The sequence below is a fragment of the Passer domesticus genome, chromosome 1, assembly GCF_036417665.1.
Source record: "Passer domesticus isolate bPasDom1 chromosome 1, bPasDom1.hap1, whole genome shotgun sequence".
NCBI classification, from domain to species: Eukaryota; Metazoa; Chordata; class Aves; order Passeriformes; family Passeridae; genus Passer; species Passer domesticus.
The window spans coordinates 109,557,478-109,582,071 of record NC_087474.1 but is presented as its reverse complement, the minus strand read 5'-3'; the positions used below and the strand labels follow the sequence as shown (position 1 = coordinate 109,582,071).

At 39.4% G+C, this 24,594-nt stretch overlaps 1 protein-coding gene across 11 annotated transcripts in view; it reads right to left on the bottom strand.

Moving 5' to 3' along the window:
* PIEZO2 (piezo type mechanosensitive ion channel component 2) overlaps positions 1–24,594 on the bottom strand; it is a 288,110-nt gene that overhangs the window by 53,478 nt on the left and 210,038 nt on the right. For 6 of the 11 annotated variants that reach the window (XM_064433518.1, XM_064433438.1, XM_064433476.1 and 3 more), the window contains 10 exons: positions 23,559–23,600; positions 18,168–18,200; positions 17,581–17,822; positions 14,530–14,690; positions 13,442–13,618; positions 13,141–13,266; positions 11,540–11,740; positions 10,291–10,495; positions 10,050–10,151; positions 9,413–9,578 (listed from right to left, as the gene is read on the bottom strand). In XM_064433518.1, the coding sequence (XP_064289588.1) occupies positions 9,413–9,578; positions 10,050–10,151; positions 10,291–10,495; positions 11,540–11,740; positions 13,141–13,266; positions 13,442–13,618; positions 14,530–14,690; positions 17,581–17,822; positions 18,168–18,200; positions 23,559–23,600 (1,455 nt within the window). Of the gene's footprint in view, positions 1–9,412; positions 9,579–10,049; positions 10,152–10,290; positions 10,496–11,539; positions 11,741–13,140; positions 13,267–13,441; positions 13,619–14,525; positions 14,691–17,580; positions 17,823–18,167; positions 18,201–23,558; positions 23,601–24,594 lie in introns of all 11 variants that reach the window. The other 5 variants (XM_064433452.1, XM_064433487.1, XM_064433468.1 and 2 more) reach the window with 3 other exon arrangements.

Below are 24,594 nucleotides of genomic sequence, written 5' to 3'. Positions count from 1 at the left end.
AACAAGGAGAAAAAGTTACCATTTTTTCTGAGGGCAATGTTGTCTTTCCTCTTTCTGCACCACTTGCTGACACTTGTGCCCAAGCGTCTTCTGAGCATTCTCACATTTCAGTATTTGTGCAGGCACTCACCACTAACACCACAGTCAGGGGTTTGGTTCGTGCACGGGTCTGCCCAGCTCACACATTTCACTCCAGCTCCTCCCTGTGCATAAGCACCTTGCTACACCTAATCAGGGTGCTGTGCTTGCTGCTGGACCAGGCCTCATACCATGGAAGGGAGGAAAACCCGCTCTCACCAAAATTCATGGTAAAGGGATATTATCTGCAATGCCATACATGAGATCTAAAGGCTGTCTGAGATCATCTTTCAAGAAGTCTGAGAAATAGTATAGCAAATCTATTTTAAAAAGCCAACTACAGTCCACCACTGCAAACAATTACATATTTATTGATGACTTCTAGGGAATTCAGCCTAATAAAAGACTAGTTTTCATAAACAGCTGCTAAAAATATCTTTCTCTAATTGAGATCAACTGCAAAAGTTTTGAGGGGCAAAATGTTTCTACAGAACAGAAATGTGATAGAACTTACTGAAACGTCTTCCAGGAAGTTCTGAGAGAGAGCTATCTGAAATCAGCCTGGCCCACAGTGGGAAAGAGAGAGAAACAATTTGGTGTTTTCAGATTCCTTAAAATGTTGACTTAATATTGACTGAGTGAGCTTTCAAACAAGAATATCTGCCAAAGGCAATACCCAATACTACATATAGCTAAACACTGCAAAACCAACTAATTCCTAGTTTCCTCCCATTTATAATGTTTTGATTCCAAATCTAACTGTGTTTTCAGAGTCTGTTCACCCAGGCTGTGTAACTACATTTGTCAGGAAACCAGGCAGGGAGACAGAGCTACACAAGTGCACATATACCTAAGCCAAACCATGTAAGGAGCAAATGAACTGAATGCACTGCATGAAGCCACATAAAAGGGCCCCTGCTGATTGATGTTCTCAGGCTCAGAACTTTCTAGGAGTATGTATTTATAGTCTTACATTTATAGGCCTGTATTACACATTTTACCAGAGAGGCATTTAATGAAAGGTAAAAAGAAAGCTTCTTTATGTTTATTTCCCGCAAATATTTAAGAAATTTTTGTTCTACTGCCTGTGAAATATAAAAAAATCATGACTTTGGAGATGTTACTGGGTTCTGGATGATAAAACATTAACAAAGAATCAATATGCGCTGGGACAATAAAGAAGACAGTTGAAGAGGTCTTCATTAACTTCATGTGCACTAGAAATGGTGCTCTCATTGTTTCTCCAGAAAACAAAAGTCTGTTTAATATTCCTTTAATAATAATTACTGGTGTGTGGGATAGCTAGGAAGAGATAATTTTCCTGATACTGCTCTATTTCAAAATGATTGAAAATAGTCCTTTGCTACCAACAAAATGCATCAGCATAATTTGAGAAAAGCCCAAAATAGAATCAAATTGATCCAAAACACAGCAATGCCTTAATACTCTTCAATAAAAATGAACTCTGACTCTTAGAGACAATCAGGACTGTCTCAATCCAAACTTCTCAACATATACATGTGGCATTTGCTTGAGTCATATTCAGCAAAAGGTATCACTCTTAGATTAAAACTTATGGAAATCAGAGAGAATATGAAAAGGAAGACAATAATCTATTTTTTCACTATAATGGTAGTCATTTGCTACATTTTAACAGTAATTAAAATCTTAAATACACCTGTTCTTTATATCCAAAATATACATTAAATATAATAGCCTTGGGCATCTCTAAACCAACCAAACAACAAAATTGATGGAATAGAAAAATTCTCAGAAGGGAGGAGGCACTACAACTGTGTCAAGCGACAAACGACGTAGTCCTTAAAGATGGAAAGCATTCTGACTTTTATAGCTGTGTGGTTACAAGCAAATCCAACAATAAAAATGGCTCCCAAGAATTCTTCTTGGAGTGGACATCTCACAAAATGGTGTTTGAACAAGTCAGCCAAAGCACACATAAACAATGAAGACCATCAACCATCCAAGGTACTTCTGAGCCATCCTAAGAAGGTTGTCACATTGAACACAATGGAGAGAACCACTCAAGTTGTTTCAGATAGATAAAAATTTTCCTGAAATCATATTTATTTCAGTTTCAATAAGCAAAACCTAGACTGTTGCTACATAGAGTCATCCATGCCCCTAATTTTCACGAATTGTTAATATTGATAGGGATAGGTCAAGTGCTGTAAGAGCAGGAACAAACACATGTCTTGGTGACGTGTTACTTGTTACCTCTCAAACATCTGACACATTCTCATACGTAAATCTTTAAATTCTGCCTCAAAGGCCAGAACATTAGGAAGTGAGGAGTTTCGGTTCCTTGCTCTGGGGATCATAATGCAATAGGGGGAGGCTGAAGGACAAGGACACCCCAACAGCTAAAAGGACTCTACACTAATCCATGAGGAGAGTTGAGGTGCTTACCCTCTGTTTAAAAGCTCCTACACAGACAGGAGAAAATGCTAAATCTTGGATAGCATATATTGTGATTTTATGCTTTCACTACAGACCACACAGACCATTAATTTAATGTCATATAAATCTACCAAACTCTCATTTTATAAGTGTCCTTTAAATCTCCCTTCATTCACCAAGAACAAAAGGCCACCCTCAGGATGTGACATTTAACAATACACCTTAGAAATCTGCACAGCTGGTTCCCAAGGGGACAGTCCCACTCAGCTCTGCATTTCAGCCTCTTTTTTGGCTTTGGCCCTTTTAAATGGTTTCAAGAAGAAAATTTGCAAAAGCTTATTTACTTTGAGGGAGGACAGAAGGAATGGATACTTTTCTGCCCAATTAGCCTCCAAACGCATTCAGTGCTGGTGTGATCAATGCAGAAAGGAGGGAGGGTGCAGTGGGAGGCTAAGAACACAGTCACACATCTGAGTAAGATTAACCACTACACCAGTGCACCAAAAGCATCTGACTACAGCATGACAGCATCTGAATGAGAAACTACACAGAAGAAACCTGAAAGATTAATGAGAAATAAAACCCACTGATTTTCCAACCATGTAATTAGTAGAACCCACTAATACTCTGGATAACATTTTGGAAAAAATTACCATATCAATTTGCTCAAAACCAAGGAAGACAAAGTCTGAAGTTCATTCCACACATCCATCAAAGCTATTTTAACTTCAGATGGCTCTCTATATCAAATTATCTGCTTTTCTTTTCTAAAGTTTTATTGGTCTTACCATGATTGTTTCAATATTTTATTTCCACAGGAATTAATTTCTAACTGCAATACAATCCAGCCTGTTGCAGAGAGATTGCTGTAGGTGTAGTTGTTTTCCTGGCATGCTATGCAATGTGTTTGGCTATGACCAGCCTAGTGACTGGAGCTCTGGCTGCAGGACCAAGAGGTGCTGAATCTGCAGCCAATAATCCCTTTCAGGAAAGGTGTTTGTCTTCAGCCAAATGTCCTGCTTCAAAATTTAGGGGAAGAACACCCTTCTGCTCACGCACTGGTGAAAGCCTTTTTTGGTGATGGATGTAGCCCAAAGGTTCTTCATGCTGGAGGAGCTGCTATTATGCAGTTTCACTGTTTTTCCTCAGCAGCCCCCTGCTTTGAGCGTGATACCCACCTTCATATAACCCAAGGCTCCTCCTGTAGCCTTCCTCTGATGACATATTGTCCCTATACATATATGTTCAGTAAGCTTCACCTACTCCCAAATTTCTTCTTTCTTTGTTCCATATCTCCTGTTCCTTACACTCTTAGCAGCCTGTGTGACCCTGCATCAGAGCTTGTTTTTTCCCCTTCTAATCTCAACACTGCTAATGTTCCCACCTCAGCTTTCATCCTCAAACCCTGCCCCTGGAGCTCTATTTCAGCTTTCAGAAGGGAGTTTTGTTGATTTTCCCTCTGCCAATAGCAACACCTAATCTTCTGAGAACTAGCTCCTTTATTTCAATGGACTTCTTCAAATCTAGTGTTGTGGATCCCATAGGTTTTAGTTCCTACTATTTTGTTAAACCTTCTCAAGGAACTGATATTCTTCAATGACTTTCTTATCAGTGAAGTCCTTCCTTCATGCTTGTACATACCTTAAAAAAACCCAAATCCACAACCATGTTATTTGTTAAGGCTCATTTCTTTAGTTAAAGAATCTGCTTTAAATATGACAGGAAGCCTGTAATGTTCATTTGAAGATCCTATCTCACTAACCTAAGTTGGAACACAGTTCCAAAACTGGCACTACAGCTGCCTTTCAGACACTTTTACCTGACTCCCCTCATGATGGTTCCCAGAGTACAGGTATTAAAGGAGACAGTTCAATGACTGTTTCTGCTTCTAAGTGGAAAAAAGCAGATTACAATCCCGAGCTTTTTTTTTTTTTTTTTCCCCTGAAAATGTCTAAGAGAATGTCTGAAAACTGCTTGGGAACTGAAATGAGAATTTTCCAGCATTAGAGACTGTGGGAAAGGATTATCCTCAGTGAGGTTGCTTTAAATCCTGTGTCATTCTAAAAGCTCCTATTTCTATTCTTTGTTCTTATTTCTGTTTCAAAGTCCTTTGGATGTACACTTCTTTGGGGTCAAGCACATACCCCCTGGGAAATCTGGGGATGGAAAGACAAGAAAATTTCAGGAAATCTCTTACTTAGACTGTATTTATCAATGTTGAACTCAAGTATTTCTCCAGAGAGAAGAAAATGAAGCATTTTGGAAATATGTTTTTCTTCTGACACTGTTTATGTTGCAGTTAAAAGTTTTTTATCCATGTCTACTAGAACAGTGACCAAGTAGTAGCTTCTCAAGCAAAGTGACACTTCAGAAAGGCTTCTTTGGTCTGCAGCTGCCATTCTTTTACATTGCAGTAAATGCACATCAGGCTTCTCAGAAAACACAAGAATACCAAGCACAACTTTTAATTTTTTTTTTCTTCTGCTTTGTAATTTATTCATAACCAGGTTGTCTTACTGTTTGGCTCTTTCTGACTAACTTTTGGAGAAATGCCATTATTAATTTCACTTGCTTGGATAAGGTTTGAACCAAGTTTTGTCCGTGCTACTAAATGTTTAGACCGTTCTCAAACTTCTCTTGAAAAGCATAAGAATTTTTTTTAGACAAAGCCCTTTCAGTTCCAAATTATCTTGGATGGAGGCCAGATACACACATTTGCTTTTGAGGTAGATCTTCAGTGGATTACCCAGAGCCTGAGAGTCCTTCTTTTAAAGATTTATAACTCCTAATAAAATATTCAGTCACCTTAACGTACTGTAATCTATTGGGCTACCTACTGGTGCTTCTTTGAAGCAAATTAGGCATTAGGATTGCATATGTGCAGTGTAACCTCTCAAAAATAATGTAATCTGAAGCCTGGGATAATCTACATTGTAGTGAAAGCATTGGAAGAAACACCTAAGAGCTCAAAGAAAGGTAAGATACCTTGAAGAACACCAGAACTATTATGCAGTTCCTACTATAGGAAGGTATGTTTATAATTAGGGACACCATCCTCCATGTTCCCATTACACATTCATGCAGCTAACACTACAAAAAACCCAAAAAAAAGAAAGAAAAAAAAAAGAAGTTGTTATGCTTAAAAGGGGGTGGAAGGAAGACCCATAAAACTATGGATGAGTGAGCTTTCCGTCTGTGTTTGGGAAGGTCATGGAGCAGGTCTTCATGGAAGCAATGCTAAGGCAAGAAAAGAAGGTGATCCTAGCATGGCTTCATCAAGGGAAAATTGTGCCTGCCCACTCTGGTGGCTTTTTATGATGGAATGACTGCAACGCTCTAAAAGGTCAACATATAGAGAAATGTAATCTAGCTGGACTTTTGTAAAACCTTCAAGATGGTCCTACACAACATCCTTGTCTTTCTAGACTGGACTGACATGGATTTGACAAATAGGCTATCATATTAGCCTATATAGCCATATATAGCCAGATCAATACATATTTCTCTATCAGTGGATAGAGAATTGGCTGAATGGATGCAGCAAGAGAGCTGGGGACCATGGCTCTATGTCCAGGTGGAAGCAGGTAACAAGTGGTGTCTCTCAGGGCTCTGTCCTGGGACAGGTGCTCCTCAATATCTTCATCAGTGACACAGAGAATGGGATTAAGTGCAGCCTCAGCAAGTTTGCAGATGGCACCAAGCCAAATGATGCAGTTGGCACAACAGAAGAATGGGATGCCATCCAGAGGGATCTGGAAAAGCTTGAGAAGTGGGCCCATATGAACCTCATAAACTTGAACAAATGCAAGTGCAATGTCCCACAACTGAGTCAGGGAAATCCCAGACATGAGCACAGACTGGGAGAGGAATTCATTGATAGCAGCTCTGATGAGAAGGACTTGGGGGTTCTCATGGATGAAAAACTGGACATGAGCTGGCAATGTACACTCACATCCCAGAGAGCCAACTGCATCCTGGGCTGCTTCATAAGAGGTCAAGGGAGGTGATTCTCCCTCTTTGCCCTCATGAGATACCATCTGGAATACTGTATTCAGATCTGGGGTCCTCAGTCTGAGAAAGACAGGGACCTGTTGGAGTGAGCCCAGAGGAGGTCCAAGAACATGGTCAGAGGGATGGAGCATCTCTCCTATAAGAAAAGGCTGAGAGAGTTGGGGTTGTTCAGCCTGGAGAAGAGAAATTTCTGGTGAGACCTCAGTGTGGTCTTCTAGTAATCAAAGGCAACCTATAAAAAAGGAGATGTGTTTACACAGGGATACGGGGGTAAAGCAAGGGGAAGGATTTCAAGCTAGAAGAGGAGAGATTTAGATTAGATATTAGGAAGAAATTCTTTATTCAGAGTGCAATGAGGCACTGAAACAGGTCACCTGGAGCTGTGGATGCCCCATCCCTGCCAGTGTTCCAAGCCAGGTTGGATGGGGCTTTGAACAACCTGGTCTAGTGGAAGATGTCACTACTCTTTCCAGGGAGGTTGGAATGAGATGATCTCCCTTTGAAATGGAAGGCCCCTTCCATTTCAATGCAAAGCAGTCTATGATTCCATGATTCCCTGCCCAAATATCTACAAGAAAAGATATTATAAACAGGAATATCTTTTGTTCCTGAATGTGTTAATTAATGGGTTTTCTAGTAATAAATTCATTTTTCAAACAAAAATATCCCTGTTCTTTTCTCTTTCTCTGCCTTGTTTTCCTTGTTCTCCTTATTCACACAACATAAAACTGTCACATGAAGTAGTTTCACAGATTTTTGACATTTAGGTGGAAAAAATATAAAGTGATCACAGTTTATTTGTTCGGCACACTTCCACTAATGAGTTCTTTGATTTTCAAGGGGATTTTTGTACTCTCAATCAGTAATATTACCTACTTCCTAATACATGTAGCAAACTCCCAATTAAATGGTTTCATTTTGTTAATCACCTCTCCACAGGTCTCCTTGGTCAGCACACACCCAGCAGGGTGTCTTAGTGGATGTCCTGCCACCAATAGCTTCAAGTTGAAGCATCCCATGCACATGAAACAAACCACAGAAATTAACCCAAAGGACTGTGAAGGAGCAGAAGGCCAGTTCAGCTTGAACTTTGTTTTCCTGACTCCGATTACCACCCAAAATCTTCAAATATCCTCTGTGTTCCAAAGTTTCATGTTTGTCCACTTGGGAATATCTTACACAGATGACCAGAGTTACCTATCAGATTCCAGAGAACATTGAAAAGATCCCAAAAGAGGCTGTTTAAAACCCAGTGATTTTCTTGTCTTTTTCTCTTCTAAAGACAGCTTTAATACACATTCCCATCAGTAATGAGTTTTTTTCAGAATAATTTTTTTTCTGGACTTTGGGAGGAAAATTCGATCTTTCTGTCAGAAAACAGTGATGGTTTTTACCAGTGACCAAACATATCAGTGTGCCCAATGCAACTGCTGCATCAGCCTTTGCTAAGATGGACATAACTTCAGTGGCAAGAGAAAAACTCAAGAGAAAACTCCACTACATTTCCTCTCAATCAAGCCCTATTTGTCAGCTATCATTTAGAAAGCATTCTCATTGATGAAGCCTTTTGAAGAAAGATTAACACATCTCCCTTCCTGCTTATGTTACTGAATCTAGAACACTGGGTCCACTGTGTAGACTGGAAATTCTCAAGGGGGAGAACTGCTCAGCCTTTGCCCAGTAGCAACTATAAATCTCTGGACAAATGAGTCAATTGAATGATTCATTGTAACAGAAATAGCAGGATCATCCCAGAGATCTTGAGTAGGACTTTTAGTGATACCACTTGTCTGGTAAAAGAAATGTCTGTCTTCCAAAGGAAGATTCTCATGGACATTGGTTCTAGAGGTTTTTGTATTGCTGTCATACTCAGACATCTGTTGGTAACATGCATTAACAGATCAAGTCTAGCAGAACACCACAGTGAAGAAATCTTACTCTTCCCATTTATTCTTGTAGTACTCCACAACTTTCAGAGACAACTTCAAATAAGACCATGTCCAGCAAAATTTAGAAGAGCTGAGCTAATCTGTGTTTTATGAAATGATCACACAATGGAACAGTTCCATTGTTTGAAGGCAGTTCAGAACAAACTGCCTCAAGCTCTGCCCCTTTATGTGTTATTCACCTTAAACAAGCTTATATGCAGCGCTCACGAAGAGGACATGTCAGTTGTCCTTCCAAGACACTTTTATGGTTCTTATGCCTAGATGAAATAGCACAAAGGACAGTCTCTTAGAGGATTATTTTGATCGTGCTTAGACAACAATTCATCAGGACACAACTGATGATTTTTGGGATTAAACACACACATGCAGACTACAATGGATTCTTGCTAACATGTCTGTGCTTGAGGGGAAACCAGCAGAGCACTTAAGTCCACCATAAATGCTGCCCCACAGGGAATTCATGGAGGGAAACTCAGATTTGAGTACCAAGATTTTTTCTGGATTTGGAAATACAGAGGGTTAGATTAACCTAACAGCCAAACTACACTTTTTTTTTTTCAAACTTTCTAAATCCACATGTGCACAGATAGCATGCAAGAACTTGTGACCTAAAGGTGAATATTTTGCAATGTGTTGATTGTCTAAGACAGTGGTGGGACATGGTGACCTTAAAGGTCTTTTCCAAACTAAACAAGTCTATGATTCTGTGAATGCAGGCTTCCAGGCAAATTTATCACTGAACTTCTCTGGAGAGCACTTAAAACAAATCATCGGTTTTAGGAAGATGTGTTTGCATCCACCCAGAAATTAACTCTCATACAGCAGTATGTTAGATGGGAACGTACATGAATACAAATTCCAAGTAAAATTGGAAGCTGTGAGAATGACTTTTAGCCTAGTGAACTTTATGAAAAGGAAGCGCTGTATTTTCCAAGTGTTTAAGATTCAGTTTTTACCGGCAGTGGATGAAGTCAGGAACAGGATTATGTTGGCTAAAAGATGCTGCATCAAGGTTCATGCAAATTTCCACATTGTCTCCAGCCATGATTCGTACTGCAGCTTTATTTTCATCCTCAAATGTCTGCCTTTGCAAGGATGCACACAAAAGCAGCATGAAGTCATCTAGGAGAAAGCAGTGATTGCAAGGAAAAATTCAGTCATCAACATAGGTGTAAGGAGAGTCGTGATGTATAATAATGTAGTTACCAGACTGTTTTCCCACACTTTGAACCTCCAAGACTGAGTGGTTTTCAATGCATTAAACTCTGAATTGAAATTTATTAATGTTTTTAGGTTTTTTACCTGTCATTGTCCATGTCTTTTATGGAGAAATAAATGAGAAAAGGGGAAATATTCATACATTTTTATGTCAAATTATTAAAAAAGGGATACAGGAAAAGCAGATGCAAAAATTACTAACTCTGTGAACTTTTCTACTACATTCAAAGCCATATGTAGTATTCAATCATGCAAAAAAATCTGTCATCTTGCTGCTGAAGTGTAAATGAAAGGCTGGCTTCAAATTCCACTTTGTACAGGTGATTTATGCAAAGAACATATAAGCACTTTATAACAACGTGCTAAAATACTTACACACAAGGAAGACGGGGTTTGGTCTGACAATGAAGTCTGGAAAGTATAACCACTTTATGATATTGGAGTTGAAGTTGGCATTGCCACTTCTCCATGGATAGTCTGTGTGGCAGAGGCATGCAAAAATTCGATCAGTACTTCATAACAATTACTTAGTCCTTTTCTTCAGAACACTTACCAATTTTCCAGCATGTTTCCATAAAAGCAACAAGCAGTAATTTTACATAAAGGGTGTCCTTACCTTTACAAGGAGCAGGTGGGATGCCAATGCAAAGGAAGTACTGGAATGTAATGATGCACGTTAGAAAACAGCAATATTTTGGCCAGATTTCTGCAATAGCTTTTCTCCTACGTCGATACAACACAGCAATCAGCCAGAAGGCATGAATCATTGCATAAAAATCCATCCTTTGACCAATTACATTCACTGATAGAAGAAAACAGGTCTGGAAATGAAGTAAAGAAACATAAACAACTTTTACGACCTCATGACTAGTCAATACAGCAGTAATAAATTATTGTGGATCCTGACAGAATGCCTGGATGTGCCTGCGTCTGACTGCAGGAGCCCTGTGCAAACCAACATGCTCCAACAGCAACTTCCACCACTCCACCCAAAGACCCAAAATTTTGATACTCTTCTGTCTACAGCAGGTTTCCATTATGTGATATCTAAAGATAGCAGAAGGAAAGAGCCTTGTCACAATAGCTAGTATGTGAAATGTTTAATTGTTGTCAAGCAAAGAACACATTGCACAGCCACGTATTTTGATATGATGTACAGATGTGGAAAAGAAGAGGAACTATAAAGATTGGTATAACTAAAATGTGTCCTCATGTAGGAAATGGACAAGGCATTTGGACCATACAGCTTCTATAGGTGATAGACAAATCCAGTCAATTCCTGCAAGACAGCTTTAGTTTTCCATTATTCTAAAGGCTCTGCATTTCAGCATTTCTGTTCTCTGGCTTCACTGAAAGCAGTCCCTTCACTCAGTTCCATGAAACATGTTTTGAAACTTTGTGAAAACTTAATTTACTCTGCTCACTATTTTGTCTTTCTCTCTCCCCAGGTTAGAATGATTTAAAATTATTTCCCAAAGAAAATAACTTGCTGGGCTTTTTAAATTTTCATTCATTCTTAATCCTCAGATGGCTGTGAACAGTTTACTCCACTGATCATAGTGGTGGTAATGTTTAACAGATAGGTCAAGAGCATCATTATGATTAAATTTAAGATGCATTATTCTGGGAGTTGCCTCCTTCAGATAGGCATAGAAAATTGTGAAAAACCACTACTTGGAAAGATTTTTTTAAAAGTACATTTAATGTGACCATGAACAAACAGACATGGTAAGGGAACAGAGATGACTAACATGAATGATGACTAATAAGCCTCTAGATGTCAAACACAACGCAAGCTACTATTCAAGAATAACACATTCAAAAGGTTTGGAATGTTAATCTAAAGAAAAGTAACACATATTTACCTCCAAACCAAACTTGTAGAAGAAGTAGTTTATGAAATACTTGACACAGTTTACAAGTCCATCATCCAGATGTGCTCTTGTAATATCATGGAAAATGGTTTTGGTCACAGGTGCGGTGAGGTTATTTCGACATCTGTAGTATTCTTGGTGACGGTAGATTGTAACTTCAAAGGCCAGAATAGCCAGCATCAGTAAGTTATTCTATGGAAGACACAATCAGGAGAATATTAAATAGAAGTCAAAATCACAAGAATCTATAAAATTTTCTGATAAGTATAAACCTATTAATACCCAAATTGATGTTATCACTGAGGACTTCTGCACTCCAAAAGGCACTGGCGCCTATTCCCAGCTACTATGATTACAACAAATTAAGGTTCACACCAATTCTTGGATTTTGATGAATCACACAGACATCCAGAAGAAACATATAAAGACATTAATTAATAGAAAATATTATAATAAAAACTAGTTGTGGAAATGAAGAGAAGGAAAAAGGCATTGACCCATTCACATGCTTCATAGATTCTCTTAAGGTATCATGTTTTGCTTTGAAGAAGATAGAAGATACAAACACAAAAATCATCTGCAGAGGTTTACTGTCAAGCACTAAATTTCCAAAACAAGGATGTTGGGTAGAGCAAATTTAACCTAGGCACTCTTTCACATGAACAGTCCATCTGTCAGTCTTCTCTCAGGCACAGCTCCTTCTGTCCCAAAGCCAGATTGACTAGGACACAGTCAAGGGTGGCTATGAATTGATTTTTTATTTATCTCAGGAGGGAGATCTGTCCTATGCTCAATAGAAGAGAGGTACTAACTAACTCCAAAAGCTGGTTAAAAGGACCAGCTCTGGAAAAGTCCCTCAAGAAAGTCATAACTGAAGCAGAAGTGGCAAAGTCTAGATCTCTGTTCTTTGAGAAATATTTGGGACAAGAATCTCCTGAAACAGGTGCCACTGGGATTTTTATACTTTCTGTCAACCTTAAACTGTGTATATAGAATGTTGGAGATTCTTCAAATTAATAACAAGTATGGTTTCCCAAGGACTTGGCACATGTTCACTGTAAGTAAAGTTTTTTAATCAAGACAGGAATAATAAAACATTGCTCACAGGCATCAACCAAAACCAAGAAGAAAAACAAAAAACATCCATTTACTAGTGTTTGAATGAATGATTCTCTTAACTCATTATATTTTCTAATTTGTGGATAAGGAATAAGCACTTAGAAAAATTAACTTCTAGCACACACTGTCATTCAGGGCAATTACTCTGATTAGACCCATCAGTCCCTTGGCACTTGAAAGCCATGTATCTCTTAATTACTTAGAGCTCTTAAATACCACATTTCTTAAAGAGCTTTTAACAGATGGTAGAGTCCAAAAGTGATAATTCTATATGAAAGAATAACTTAATTGGTCCTGAATCCCTTCTGGAAATGTTCTGTGTAACAGATGTGGTTTCCTGTTGCCTCTTTCCCTGTGTATTTCCCTATTATCAATGGTTTGCATTACATTTTTTTGTGTGACAGCTTATTTATTTCAATACTATTTTCATCACAAATAAGAAGATATCTGAATAAAGACAACAAAGAAGTTACCCTTAAGTACACAAGAAGGGGACTAGACTTTCTCAATCCAACCCACTCCGAAGGATCAACTGGCCCACTGTAGAGCACTGAGGTTTTCAGTTCTTCTAAATTGACCTTAGTTTCATTCTCTCCTGGCTAAAAAGAAAATGCAGCAGTTATAAAACATTAACTTAAGAGTGCTTGGCAAGGGTATGAAATCAACAATAATACATCAGGTGAACTGTTATTTTTGTATTTGATATGCTTCCTTTTGCCCTCCTTCACTGAAGAAGACAGAAGTCAAACCTTTTTAATACACATTTGTACTCACCAGTGTACAGTTTCTGGAAAAATCCTTGGGATCAATAGATGTGAGCTGATACAACATTTTGCAGACAATAATCACACATGTCCAAACAGTGCAGATACTTGATGCCAGTGGGCGAAACTGAGCATATGGCAAAGCAAGAGCCCATGCAATTAAAAACACAAAGTTAAGTAGAGACACCTGAAAACACAAAAACAGTGCAGAAATTACATGGAGCAACAAAAGAACTGAGAAAATTTGACCTTTTCCACAGCAGATAAAAAAAAAATTAAAACGGGACATGCAGAAATTTTGAGGAAAATACTGAAAAAATAAATTACAACAATACCCACAATAACACAGACACAAAGTAGTAAGTGAAGAAGAACGAACTTTACAGTTGGTTTAGAAAGACATTTACTACCTACATAATATTAATACTATTATCTTCCTTATCAACAGATGTGAAATATAAAGAACCACATGCAGCTTCTGCTGCTTTAGTACTCATGAAACAAAGAAGAGATGGCACAGATCCATGTGTCTGTGCAGCTGACCTTCATACTCTTGATTTTTCCCCCACAAAAAAAAAAAAAAAAAAGAGAGAAAAGTGGTATAATTTTGTTTTTAGTGAATCTCATCTTACTACCCTGTTCAAGAAATGGCTATGTCACACAGAGAACTCACATTGCCTGCACCAAATGCACAGCTAAAAGTTGCTCCCTTTTTCTTCAGCCATAGCTCCACATTCTTGTTTCTTAAGCACCAGACCAAGTTTAAGTGACTTTCCTACCTTTACTTTCCCAGTCTTTTCTATGTCTTCCATCCTTGGACAGTGCCCAAAGACAGTTTGAGCAGGAGAGTCTCTTAAATACAAAGAATGGGACTAATAAAATTTTAATACCTGGAGAAAAGGTGCAAGCTGAGACTCTTGAAACAGAGAGAATGTGGAGGATGTCAAGGAAGCTTCCCAGCAGGTGAACAAACCCAGCTGGATCCCGTCATTTCAGTGAGGTCTGACAGGAGAAAGCCCTCTTCCTACACCTGGGTGTAAAACCTCATGGCAGATGCTGACAAGATGTGTAAGAGTTTGACAGTGGATGTTTACTTGCCTCTTTCACTGTGACCCAGATGATGTAAGAGGAAACAATTTTGATGATGTGCAGCTCCAACAGCCACCACACAAAGACTTGCATCTTGTGAAAATACTCCAGGAATTTCAAAAACAGCACTGTAAGGCGGTCGATCACCAGATGCCACTTGTTCCTCAAGTCTGCAGGAATGTTCAAGCAGAACCATTGTAAGGACAAAACCAGAAGATCTCTGTGAAATAGAATACTCCACTAGACAACAATGATTTTTCTGCTTCTCTAAGCCTTAGAGTAAGATAAGAGGGAGGATAAAGGCACAGCTCAGTGGTTAACTAAATAAAAGTGGGGTTGAAGCCCACTTAGCTGGGGTGCTTTCCCTTCTGACCCACATTCCCTGGAAGGATTCCATACTTCAAAAGTGACAGTGGTGGCCTCCCTTGCCAATTTTGCTTTTATTCCTCTCATCAGAGCTCTTTTTGGACTCCTGTTCTCCAGTATTTTTGGACCTAAGCTTAGAGATCTCACTCAGGAACTAAATCCAGCCCTGGTCCTTTTCCAGCTCAGAATTTTTTTTTTTTAATTTTATTTTTGGAAGCTATGGACCCAGCCTATTTTCAGAAAGCACAGACTACTACTACTACTATTCAGAAAGCTTTTCAGCCAGATTGGAAGAAATCCATGCACACTAGGGCTTGGATTCCTGTCACAAGGGTTGAGACAATTTTACTATAGACATCTTCAGAAGTCAGAATCATCTAAACTGCCTTGAAAACAGCACAGCCTCTTTAGACTGTGACCTGTGCCTTCACAGGACAGCTAAATCAAGAAAGGCAAACTGTAGCCCACTCAAATATTTCCCTCAGTTGAAAAAGCTTTATCAAGCAGAGATCACGAAGCTGGGTGAAAGCATCCCTTTGCAGGGGTGTTTGGCTGAAAAAGCCATCCTCCCAAATAGTACTCCAGTGAGCAAGCTTGTGGAACCATCACCTGTTACATGTGAGTGTACATGACAATACATTTGCTGAACAGTGCTCTCTAAGCAACCACTTTGCTTGTGGGCTGGCTGTAAAACTGTTTCATCTGGCTGGTATATATTAGTATAAAGTCTTCACACTGTATTCAGGGTTTCAGAAGCATTTTGGAGATTAGGAAGGATTTTTCATGCTGTGAGAACATTCTTAATATCAGAGACGGAAACATTTGCAAGTGATACCAAAGCACATCACTGTGTAAGCTGGTAAAAATGCAAAGGAGTTACCACCTTCTTTATGAAATTATTTCAAATTATCACTTTATTTTATATGTGTAAAGCACACCAAAATGGTTACTCCATGCATATTTGTGTGAAGAATGCATGCACATTTGTGTGAAAAAGCAGACTTTTTTGGAACACCTCACAACTAAATTCCATTTTTTTCTTTGCATTTTTTTCTCCGAACACAAGTTAGAAAATCCTAACAAAAATGCTGAGAGATGGGAATTCTGTAAGCACAAGTAAGTAATTAAACTTGAGAAATTAATTAAGCTACAGAACTCTAATGCTACATGTGGTTTTATAAGCACAATAAGAGTATTTGAGAGAAGTCTTGACAGAGTTAGATGTTCTCACTCATTCTTTTATTGCATTTATTTTCATTTGCAGTGCTGCATCATGCAAGATGTATCCAGACAGTGAGCTAAGAGGAGGAGGCAGATAAGGTGCTCTTATAAAGGTGCTCTTGTCAGGCAATACATGCACAGGGAATAAAATACAGGCCTGACTGCATCCACTGAAATATTGTACAACACTCTGTAGTGAAGTCTGCACACATGAGCGTGTTTAATGTCAAAGCTCCAGCCACATGGCTGTGTAAAAATGGTATAACTCCAGTAGAAATAAATGCAGCTTAAAGATGGATTCCCTTGTGCTATTCCAAGCAACACCAGCTGCAGCTCCCAAATTCCCTGCTTGCATGAGTCACTGCACAGAGTAATGTCCACCAGCTGGTCTCTTTCCCAAGGCCCTCCCAACAAGCTGGAATGGCTGGAGTGCACCAGACCCCTCACCCCTCACAGACAGAATGAAGGCTGGCCAATAAAGGTTTCCATGGCCCATGACCCCCTCTGTGATGACAGCTGTTCCAGCCAGGAAAGGTAAGTTGTTTCAGCTGAGAACAGCCTGTCCAGGGAAGTGGTGGAGTCACCATGCCTGGAGGTATTTAAAAGATGTATAGGTGTGGAATTTAGGGACATGGTTTGGTGGTGGATATGGCAGTGCTGGGTTAATGACTGGACTCAATGATCTTAAGAATGATTCCCTGATTCCTTAGGGCTGCCAAGCCTGATGTGCTGCTATTTTGCCTTGACAAAGATCCTCTCCCTATTTAGTGTCACATTCCTGTTATTATTGCCATGAGTAACTAAATTTCTAGTAAGGCTCTTTCCAAAGAATACATCTTCCTTGAGTGTTAAATGCTCTTTCCTAGTTTCACTTTTGGCTCATATTACAAACTGAGTTATGGTAATAATTCATTTTAGAAGGTCATATTAACAATATCAAGGATGATAGTATAAGCCATACCCATGTCTGCCCTTGAGCTTTTTTATGTTCATCTGGCATCAATTACTATTCCATATTCAGAAGTGAAAAATATGACACTAATGTGCACATAAATAATGAAGCAAAGCCATTGGGACTTCTGGGGAGACATGACTTGAAAGCATGTAGTATTAGATATTAAATATGTATGTGTATTATTTTCTTTGTTGTAAGGAGGTTTCACTCGAAATAAGTATTTAGGATTTGGGGTAGCCTTTAAATAATCTAACCCAGACCACCTAGAAGAAATGAGCACTGGGTTTCTGTTGGTTTCTTCCTCTCAGCATCCTACAGTACAATTTTTCCCAAGAAGAGCCTGTTGAATAATTGACAAGTATCCATCTGCTCAGTTCAGGCTCTTTGACAAAGCCTGTACATGAAACTGGAAGGAAAACTTGGTGATTGAAGTTAACAGGGATGACCAATAACAAACTACCTATTGATACTATTAATTAAGACTGAGGAAAGAAAAATTTGCATTCTGTAGAGCTTACCTGTAGTTTCTTCTTCCTCTGATTCATTGTCTTCATTGTCGTCATCATCATCATCTTCTTTATCCTCATCCTCCTTCTCTTCTTCTTTTCCTTTTTTGACCCTCCCTTTCCCTCCCTCCCCCTCCGGCTCTTCCATTCTTGTCTCACCAGCCTCTTCCAGCATTTTATCCTCTTCCTTTTCTCTGCTGGCTGTTAGATTCATCATAGTTATGTCAGGCAGGCTTCCATCTTGGTGCACCAGTCTGTAGGTAAAGAGTATCATGTCAGCAAACTGAGGAGTAATGACATTGCAGTCTTTTTCTTTTTCAAACTGTTTAATTAGAAAAAATTAACTGTTCATGGAAAATGCCTTAGAAGTAGAAAAGTTAATGATTCTGGTACTCTCTCCAAACACACACTGAAAATTGAGTTGTTGGAATGTATTAGTAAACTACTTCTCACTCAGATACTAATGGTTAGTTAGTAATGAGTGGTATTGACACTTAAACTTGACATTTTCCCCACAGGGGAAAATGGTCAGAGTTTAAGATGTAGAAGCATGAAATGATATTAAGAGGAAACATTTCATGACTTCACAGGGGACTTACTCATTTTGGTGGTTTGGTATTTTTTTCTTGAGGCTGCTCAAAGTAATTGGAACAGAAAGAAAAAGGGAGATGAGAACAGAGGGGTTACAGAAGAAGGTCATTGACAAATACGTCATGCTACATCACAAGTCATAAAGCATTCTCCTACTTCACCTGCGGAAGCCTTCTGATGCCAAGAGCATGCCATCATGACATTCACGGCGTGCTTCTATAAAAAAACATGGATTTCCAGCACAGATGGAAAGGGGCAACCTATTTACACCAGAGCTAAATGTGGTCAACTTTGTACCATGCTCTGAGTAATGCAGCTGAACCATCACAAGTATCTGACCTATCACTGTAAATGCATTTCCACCTTCCTCCAATTAAAACATGCACCTGGAATTTGCAAGTTTTCTTCCAGCTATTGGTTTGGGAACAAACAAAAGCAAGAATTCCACAGCTGCACCTTCAGAAGATTTTTATAATATCTGTCTTTGATAGTGACATTTATTCTCTCTCTCTTTGCCATATCACACAGAGAATTTTTCTTTAATTTATAATAGTCTCCATTTAAATCTATCAGTAAGCTTCACACTACCAAAACTGGGATACGACTGATTTAACTCAGAAAAAATATTTCTCTAGTGCCATGATGCCTTTTCCCCCTGAGATTATTCAGTATATATATTTTCTTTACTAGAGAAGATAAATATTTTCTTATGGTTTTCTTTTTTCTCCCAAAGCTGTGCTGTTGGGACTCACCTCCCATTGCTACAGAAAACCCAGCTTCCCTTTGAATATGACTCCTTGCAATGAAGTCTCCCTTTGGCAAGTCTATGATTAGGTCATTAAATGCTTGGTTATGCTATTGAAATTACTACACTCAGCATACTTCCAAGCACCTGTAAGGCTGTTCTAAAATTCCATAGTACTATCTCAGGGATTTATTTTTCTTGATGTGAAATTCTGGCCTATAACTATTTAGACAGGAAATTCTGCCAATTTTAGGATTTTTACAGTTCAAGAAACTAAAAATGTATATATTTTTTTCCCTGATCACTAAAAATTAAGAGAATAGACTAGGCAGTTAATGAGAAATTCAAATAAGCAGAATTATTTTTCAATCATTTGGGAGCTGCAGTTTCTTCAAGATGGAAACTTTGGAGTCTCAAATGCAGGAAAAACTACAGAAATCTGACTAAACAACCCTGAAGCAGAAATACTATGCCAATTGTCAAAAAGCAGAAAAGGTGTTTTAAAATTAGAAGTTTAACAAGACATTCAAACACTAAAAAATATCAAGTAATAAAGTTTAATCACATTTTAGCCACATTCATGTCTAAAATTCCTCATCATGGGTTGGGCAATGAACCTGAGTGTCTAATAACCTGAAAAAAATCTAATACTCAAGAATTTATTCAGTAGCTTTGGCTACTGGCAACTGAATCATAAAATAGTTTAGGTGGGAAGGGACCTTAAAGTATCCACTACCATGGGCAGTGATACCTCCCAGCAGACCAGGTTGCTCAGAGTCCCATCCAACCTGGCCTTGAACACTGCCAGGACTGGGGCACCCACAACCTCCCTGGACAACCTGTTCCAGTGTCTCTCCACTCAACAGTAAAGAATTTCTTCCTAATATCTAACTTAGATTTCTCCTCTTTCAATTTGTACCTATTACTCTTTCTCCTGTCACTACAATTCCTGATGAAAAGTCCCTCTCCAGATTCCCTGTAGGGCCCCTTCCAATACTGGAAAGCTGCTGTGAGGTCTCCAAGCAATTTCTCCTTCACTAGGCTGAACAGCCCCAACTTTCTCAGCCTGTCTTTGTAAGGGAGGTGCTCCAGTCCTCTTATCAACTTTGTGTCTCTGCTCTGGACTTGCTCCAACAGTTCCATGGAACCTTCTTATGCTGGAGACCCCAGAGCTGGATGCAGCACTCCAGGCGAGGTCTCACCAGAGCAGAGTAGAGGGGCAGGATCACCTCCTTTGACCTGTTCACAATGCTCCTTTGGATGCAGCCCAGGAATCCATTGGCTCTGGATGTGAGTGCAGGCTGCCGACTCAGTTGTTTGTCAATCATGACACCCCAGCCCTTCTCCTCAGGGCTACTGTCCTTCTCTGCCCAACCCATAGGTGTGACTGGGATTGCTGCGACCCAGGCGTAGGACCCTGCACTGTGCTTTGCTGAACCTCATGAGGTTTGCATGGGTCCACCTCCTGAGTGTGTCAAGGTCCCTCTGGATGCCATCCCTTCCCTCCAGTGTGCTGACAGCACCACAGCCTGGTGTCCTCAGCAAACTTGCTGAGGGTGCCCTCAATCCCACTGTCCATGTCACCAACAAAAATGCTGAACTGTCTCAGCCCCAGTATTGGTGTTGAGAGACACTACTCATCACTGGTCTCATGAACAATGAGCCATTGACCAGCTCTGTGTGTGGCCATCCAGCCAGTTCTTAATCCACCAAGTGGTCCATCCATGTGTCTCCAATTTGGAGACAAGGATATTATATGGGATAGTGTCAAACACTTTGCATAAGCCCAGGCAGACAATGTCAGTTGCTCTGCCCCTATTTATCAATGCTGCACCCTGGTCATAGAAGGTCAGCAAATAGGTCAGGCTTGATTTGCCCTCAGTAAAGCAATGTTGACTGTTACCAATCATCTTTTTTGAGACTCTTCAATTATTTTTATATCTAAGTCACAGATCAGCTAGCATATACACTAAAAGGATATTCAAATCTCTATAAATTTACTAAACATCAGTGTTCCCTAAAATGACATAACTCACTCTAATGAAGTACCAATATGAACATCATGTATAAAGAAGAGAGAATGAATTTTCAGTTCAGTTCACGTTATAGAGATCCCTGGTTACTATAAACCACTAGTGCTCATTTAAAAGGCAATGCACCATGAAATGAAAGTAATCATATAATCAGACAGGTTTTGTATATATGAAATTGCATTGATTTTTACGAGGTATCTTCCCAAGTGACTTTTATAATGAAAAAAATCTATTCACACTGATGTAAATCAAAGACCTAATGACTAAACTCAGTGTAAATTGGACAGAAACACAATAACTCTATAGGATTTGGTATGAATGGACTCATCTTTCTCTTATTCATATAACTCCCATTCGCATTCTGGAGATTCAGGAGCCAAATGGGGTTATAAAGATTGGTACATGTAATTTATATACCTGATAAAGCCTCAGCATGAGTTTAGTTTTCAGTAAGCTTAGTTTTATTTGCATCAGTAGGCTTGAGCATTGGATCATGTACTTAGGAGATCCAAGGATAGATAAAATGCCCTGCCCACTGTTTGGAAAGTTAGTCTATTTGGAATCTTCCTTCCAAAACTTCCTCATGTATTGCCAGGGTTGCTTTTCCAATTTCTTTTTTTCCCCACAATGAGATAATGTTATAATGTAACCAACAACACTGAGGCATTAGATATAAAAACTACACTAGTTTAGAATTTTTAAGACCAGCTACCCCATACATCTTCACAGCTAGTGAGATGACTTCATTGTTGGAAGCCACATGCTAGTGGGAAATTACCCCATATAACCCCACACAAAGGCATTGTGTCTGATACTAAGGGACACAAATAACTAAACAATAATGGAGGCAACAAGCCTTGAAGGTACAGCCACTACTGCTTTTACCTGAGAGCATTTCTTACTCTCAGGTTCATTAATAAGGGTATCAATAACGAGAAGTATACCAATAGATCTAGTTTTTGGCAACAAAGCAATTTCAGTGGCACTAAAATCAGGCGTGTGCCTCAGGTCCTTGCTGGATTCCTAGTACTTTCACCTATCCGAAATTTACTAGAGCAGAAGATTAATTAATTGAATGCATTATTAAGCATTTTTTGTCTTTGATAATTTTTTGCCGTTTATGAATTGCTTGAAACTTCCTGGCTAAAATAATTTCTTAAGTACCTTTTATGCAAAGCCTTAAGAACAGAAAGCTTTCTGCTTTGCAGAACACTAGTGACCCATCTCCCAGATATTTGGTCTCCAAGACTCAAACTGAGCACACAGTGCCATACTTCCACTGGCAGGACCTTGAGTGCCTTCACAGGGATTTAAGGGAATATGCTGCTTGAATCCAAGCCCTGTTAGGGGATTTGGACAGGCCAGGAAGCCTTGGTGCAGAGGGTCCCTCTCCTTTTTTGGGTGCGGTGTCCATGCCGAGGCCTCTGCCGCGTTGTGGTGGCTGCATCGCAGCGGTGACTGTGCCTGCTCCCACGCCTCCCTGACCCTAAGCCTGACATGCAGACTGACACCCTGCCTCTGCTGCACACCTGGCTTATCTCCATGGACTCGCTGGGGCCTCACCAGCCTGTGGCTGACCCTCTTACCGATTCCAGATCTGATCCTCACCCTCAGTGGCTGCTTCATGCTCCTGACTGCCCATGGGTCAAAGCCCCGCCTTGCCTCCGGGCCATGCCCCTTGGCAACCAGCTTGCCTGCCTTAGCCAAGGTTCCTGCCCTCACCACTCTGTAGACCAGAATTCCAGCTCTGGTGAACTTTTAGGAACGGTGACTCAAACCATGTGATGACATTTGAAGAAGGAGCATGAAACATGACTCATAAATTGACTTCTTGTTAGAGCAGGTAATCACAAATATCTAAACAATGCATCTTCTTGGTTTTTCTGTTTATATTCAGTAATGACAACAACTCAGAAGTCCTTCTATTCTCAGAGATTACTTAAAAATAGCTCACATTTATTCCAATCAAGTATTTTGAGAGGGATCTAATTTATGGAGTTTTCACAATGCCATTTATAAAGGGATGATCATGATGGCAGTTTGTCTAGTTTGGATCCTGCAGCCCCCAACTCAGCCCATGAATTAACAGCCTTAGCATGCAGTGGGTTCAGTGTTCCCTTTCCAGCTCTGAAGTTTCGGTCTGTAGAAACTCGTGTACATACCACATATTTAACTGAACAGGCCCTCAAATTCCCATTCTTTTATGCTTGGAGAAAGACAGGGATGTGTGTCTCCGTGTTTGCGTGTCTGTGTGTACACAGGCGCATGCAGACATGCATCTTTCCATGCACAAACAAAGGGTAGATAAACGAGCCTCCTCAACCGAATCTATCGTCTGCAGCCAATTACAAATAGCACCAATTATTCCTGCATTGAGGCGTGGGCAAAGTTTAGGAGAATTCTCAGCTGGGAGAAGAAACTCACAATGTATAAATATGCAGGAGAGGTGTATTAATTGCTTCATCAGCTTTAGGAAACTGCATCACTTGAACAATGTTATCTCCCTGCTTACTTCACAGTGCTGCGCAGCAAGAACATACTTTGCTTTAAGGCAACTAAGAAGTAACTAAAAAAATTAAGGTATATAGGTTTTAAAGGAAAGGAAGAATTGAAGTACCCACCTATTAATTATTAGATATACACGGCCATTGACTTTGGCATGGCTACGAGGTGGGAGATGAAAGCACAAGATGAAAATGGGAGATGAATTAGAGAGAGAAAAGAAAGCCGTTAAATAGGAATGAACACACTTTCCTGTCTACCAATGTGTTATGACACATTGTCATAACAATGCACACTGACATTTTAACATACACCATACAGTGAAAAGTCTACGAAGCTTAAAAATGCAACTCTCAGACATTTAGATCCTATGCAACTTCAGTCAGAGCTACAGATAATTTTCATAGTCCTCAAAATGTGAGAACAGCCTTTACTGCTTTATTTTAAGTAAGCCTTAGAATACCACAAATTTTAAATTATGTTTTATTTTAAAAAAATATACGTAATTATGGTAGAGCATCATATCAGAGAAATTATCTACCTCACCATCTTTATCTCTGCCATTCCATAATTCATGGTACAGCAAGGAAACGGGTTTGCAAAGTCCTAATCAGAGAATTTGTCTTTCTCTTGCAGATGTAAAACTGAGACACTCAGTTCTGACACCTTTATAAATAGTGAGAAGTGCCTCACTTTGCCAGTTCCAGTGTGCCAGTTTCTGTGCCCTCTCTTTGCAGCTGGCAGACCCTCACTCTTCAATTCACTCTGCAAATTTTGGTCATGAGAAGCTTTATTTTAATAAATGAACATTCTTAGCAATTTCAGCAGGACTCTTCAGTTACACACAACTGTAGTACTGTAATCACACCTGGCAGTTCAAAGGCAGATGGAGGAACTGGATGTGCTTTCTTTATTGCTTTCATGACCAGCTCCCAGCTGCTGTGATTATTTTAAGAAGTTTACTATTAAAAGGACTGAGTTCTGTCTTGTTACTCAAAATGAAGGTTCTGTTTCTTTATTTAATTTTTTTTGTTGCCAAAGGTGCAGCATAAAAGCAGTTTAAAAAGGTAAAGCATTTGTTAACTGAAGTTTTCCTTTTTTGCTAGTGTCTTCAAAGCAAAAAAGGAAAATTAATTTTTAGTAGCTTTGAGAGAA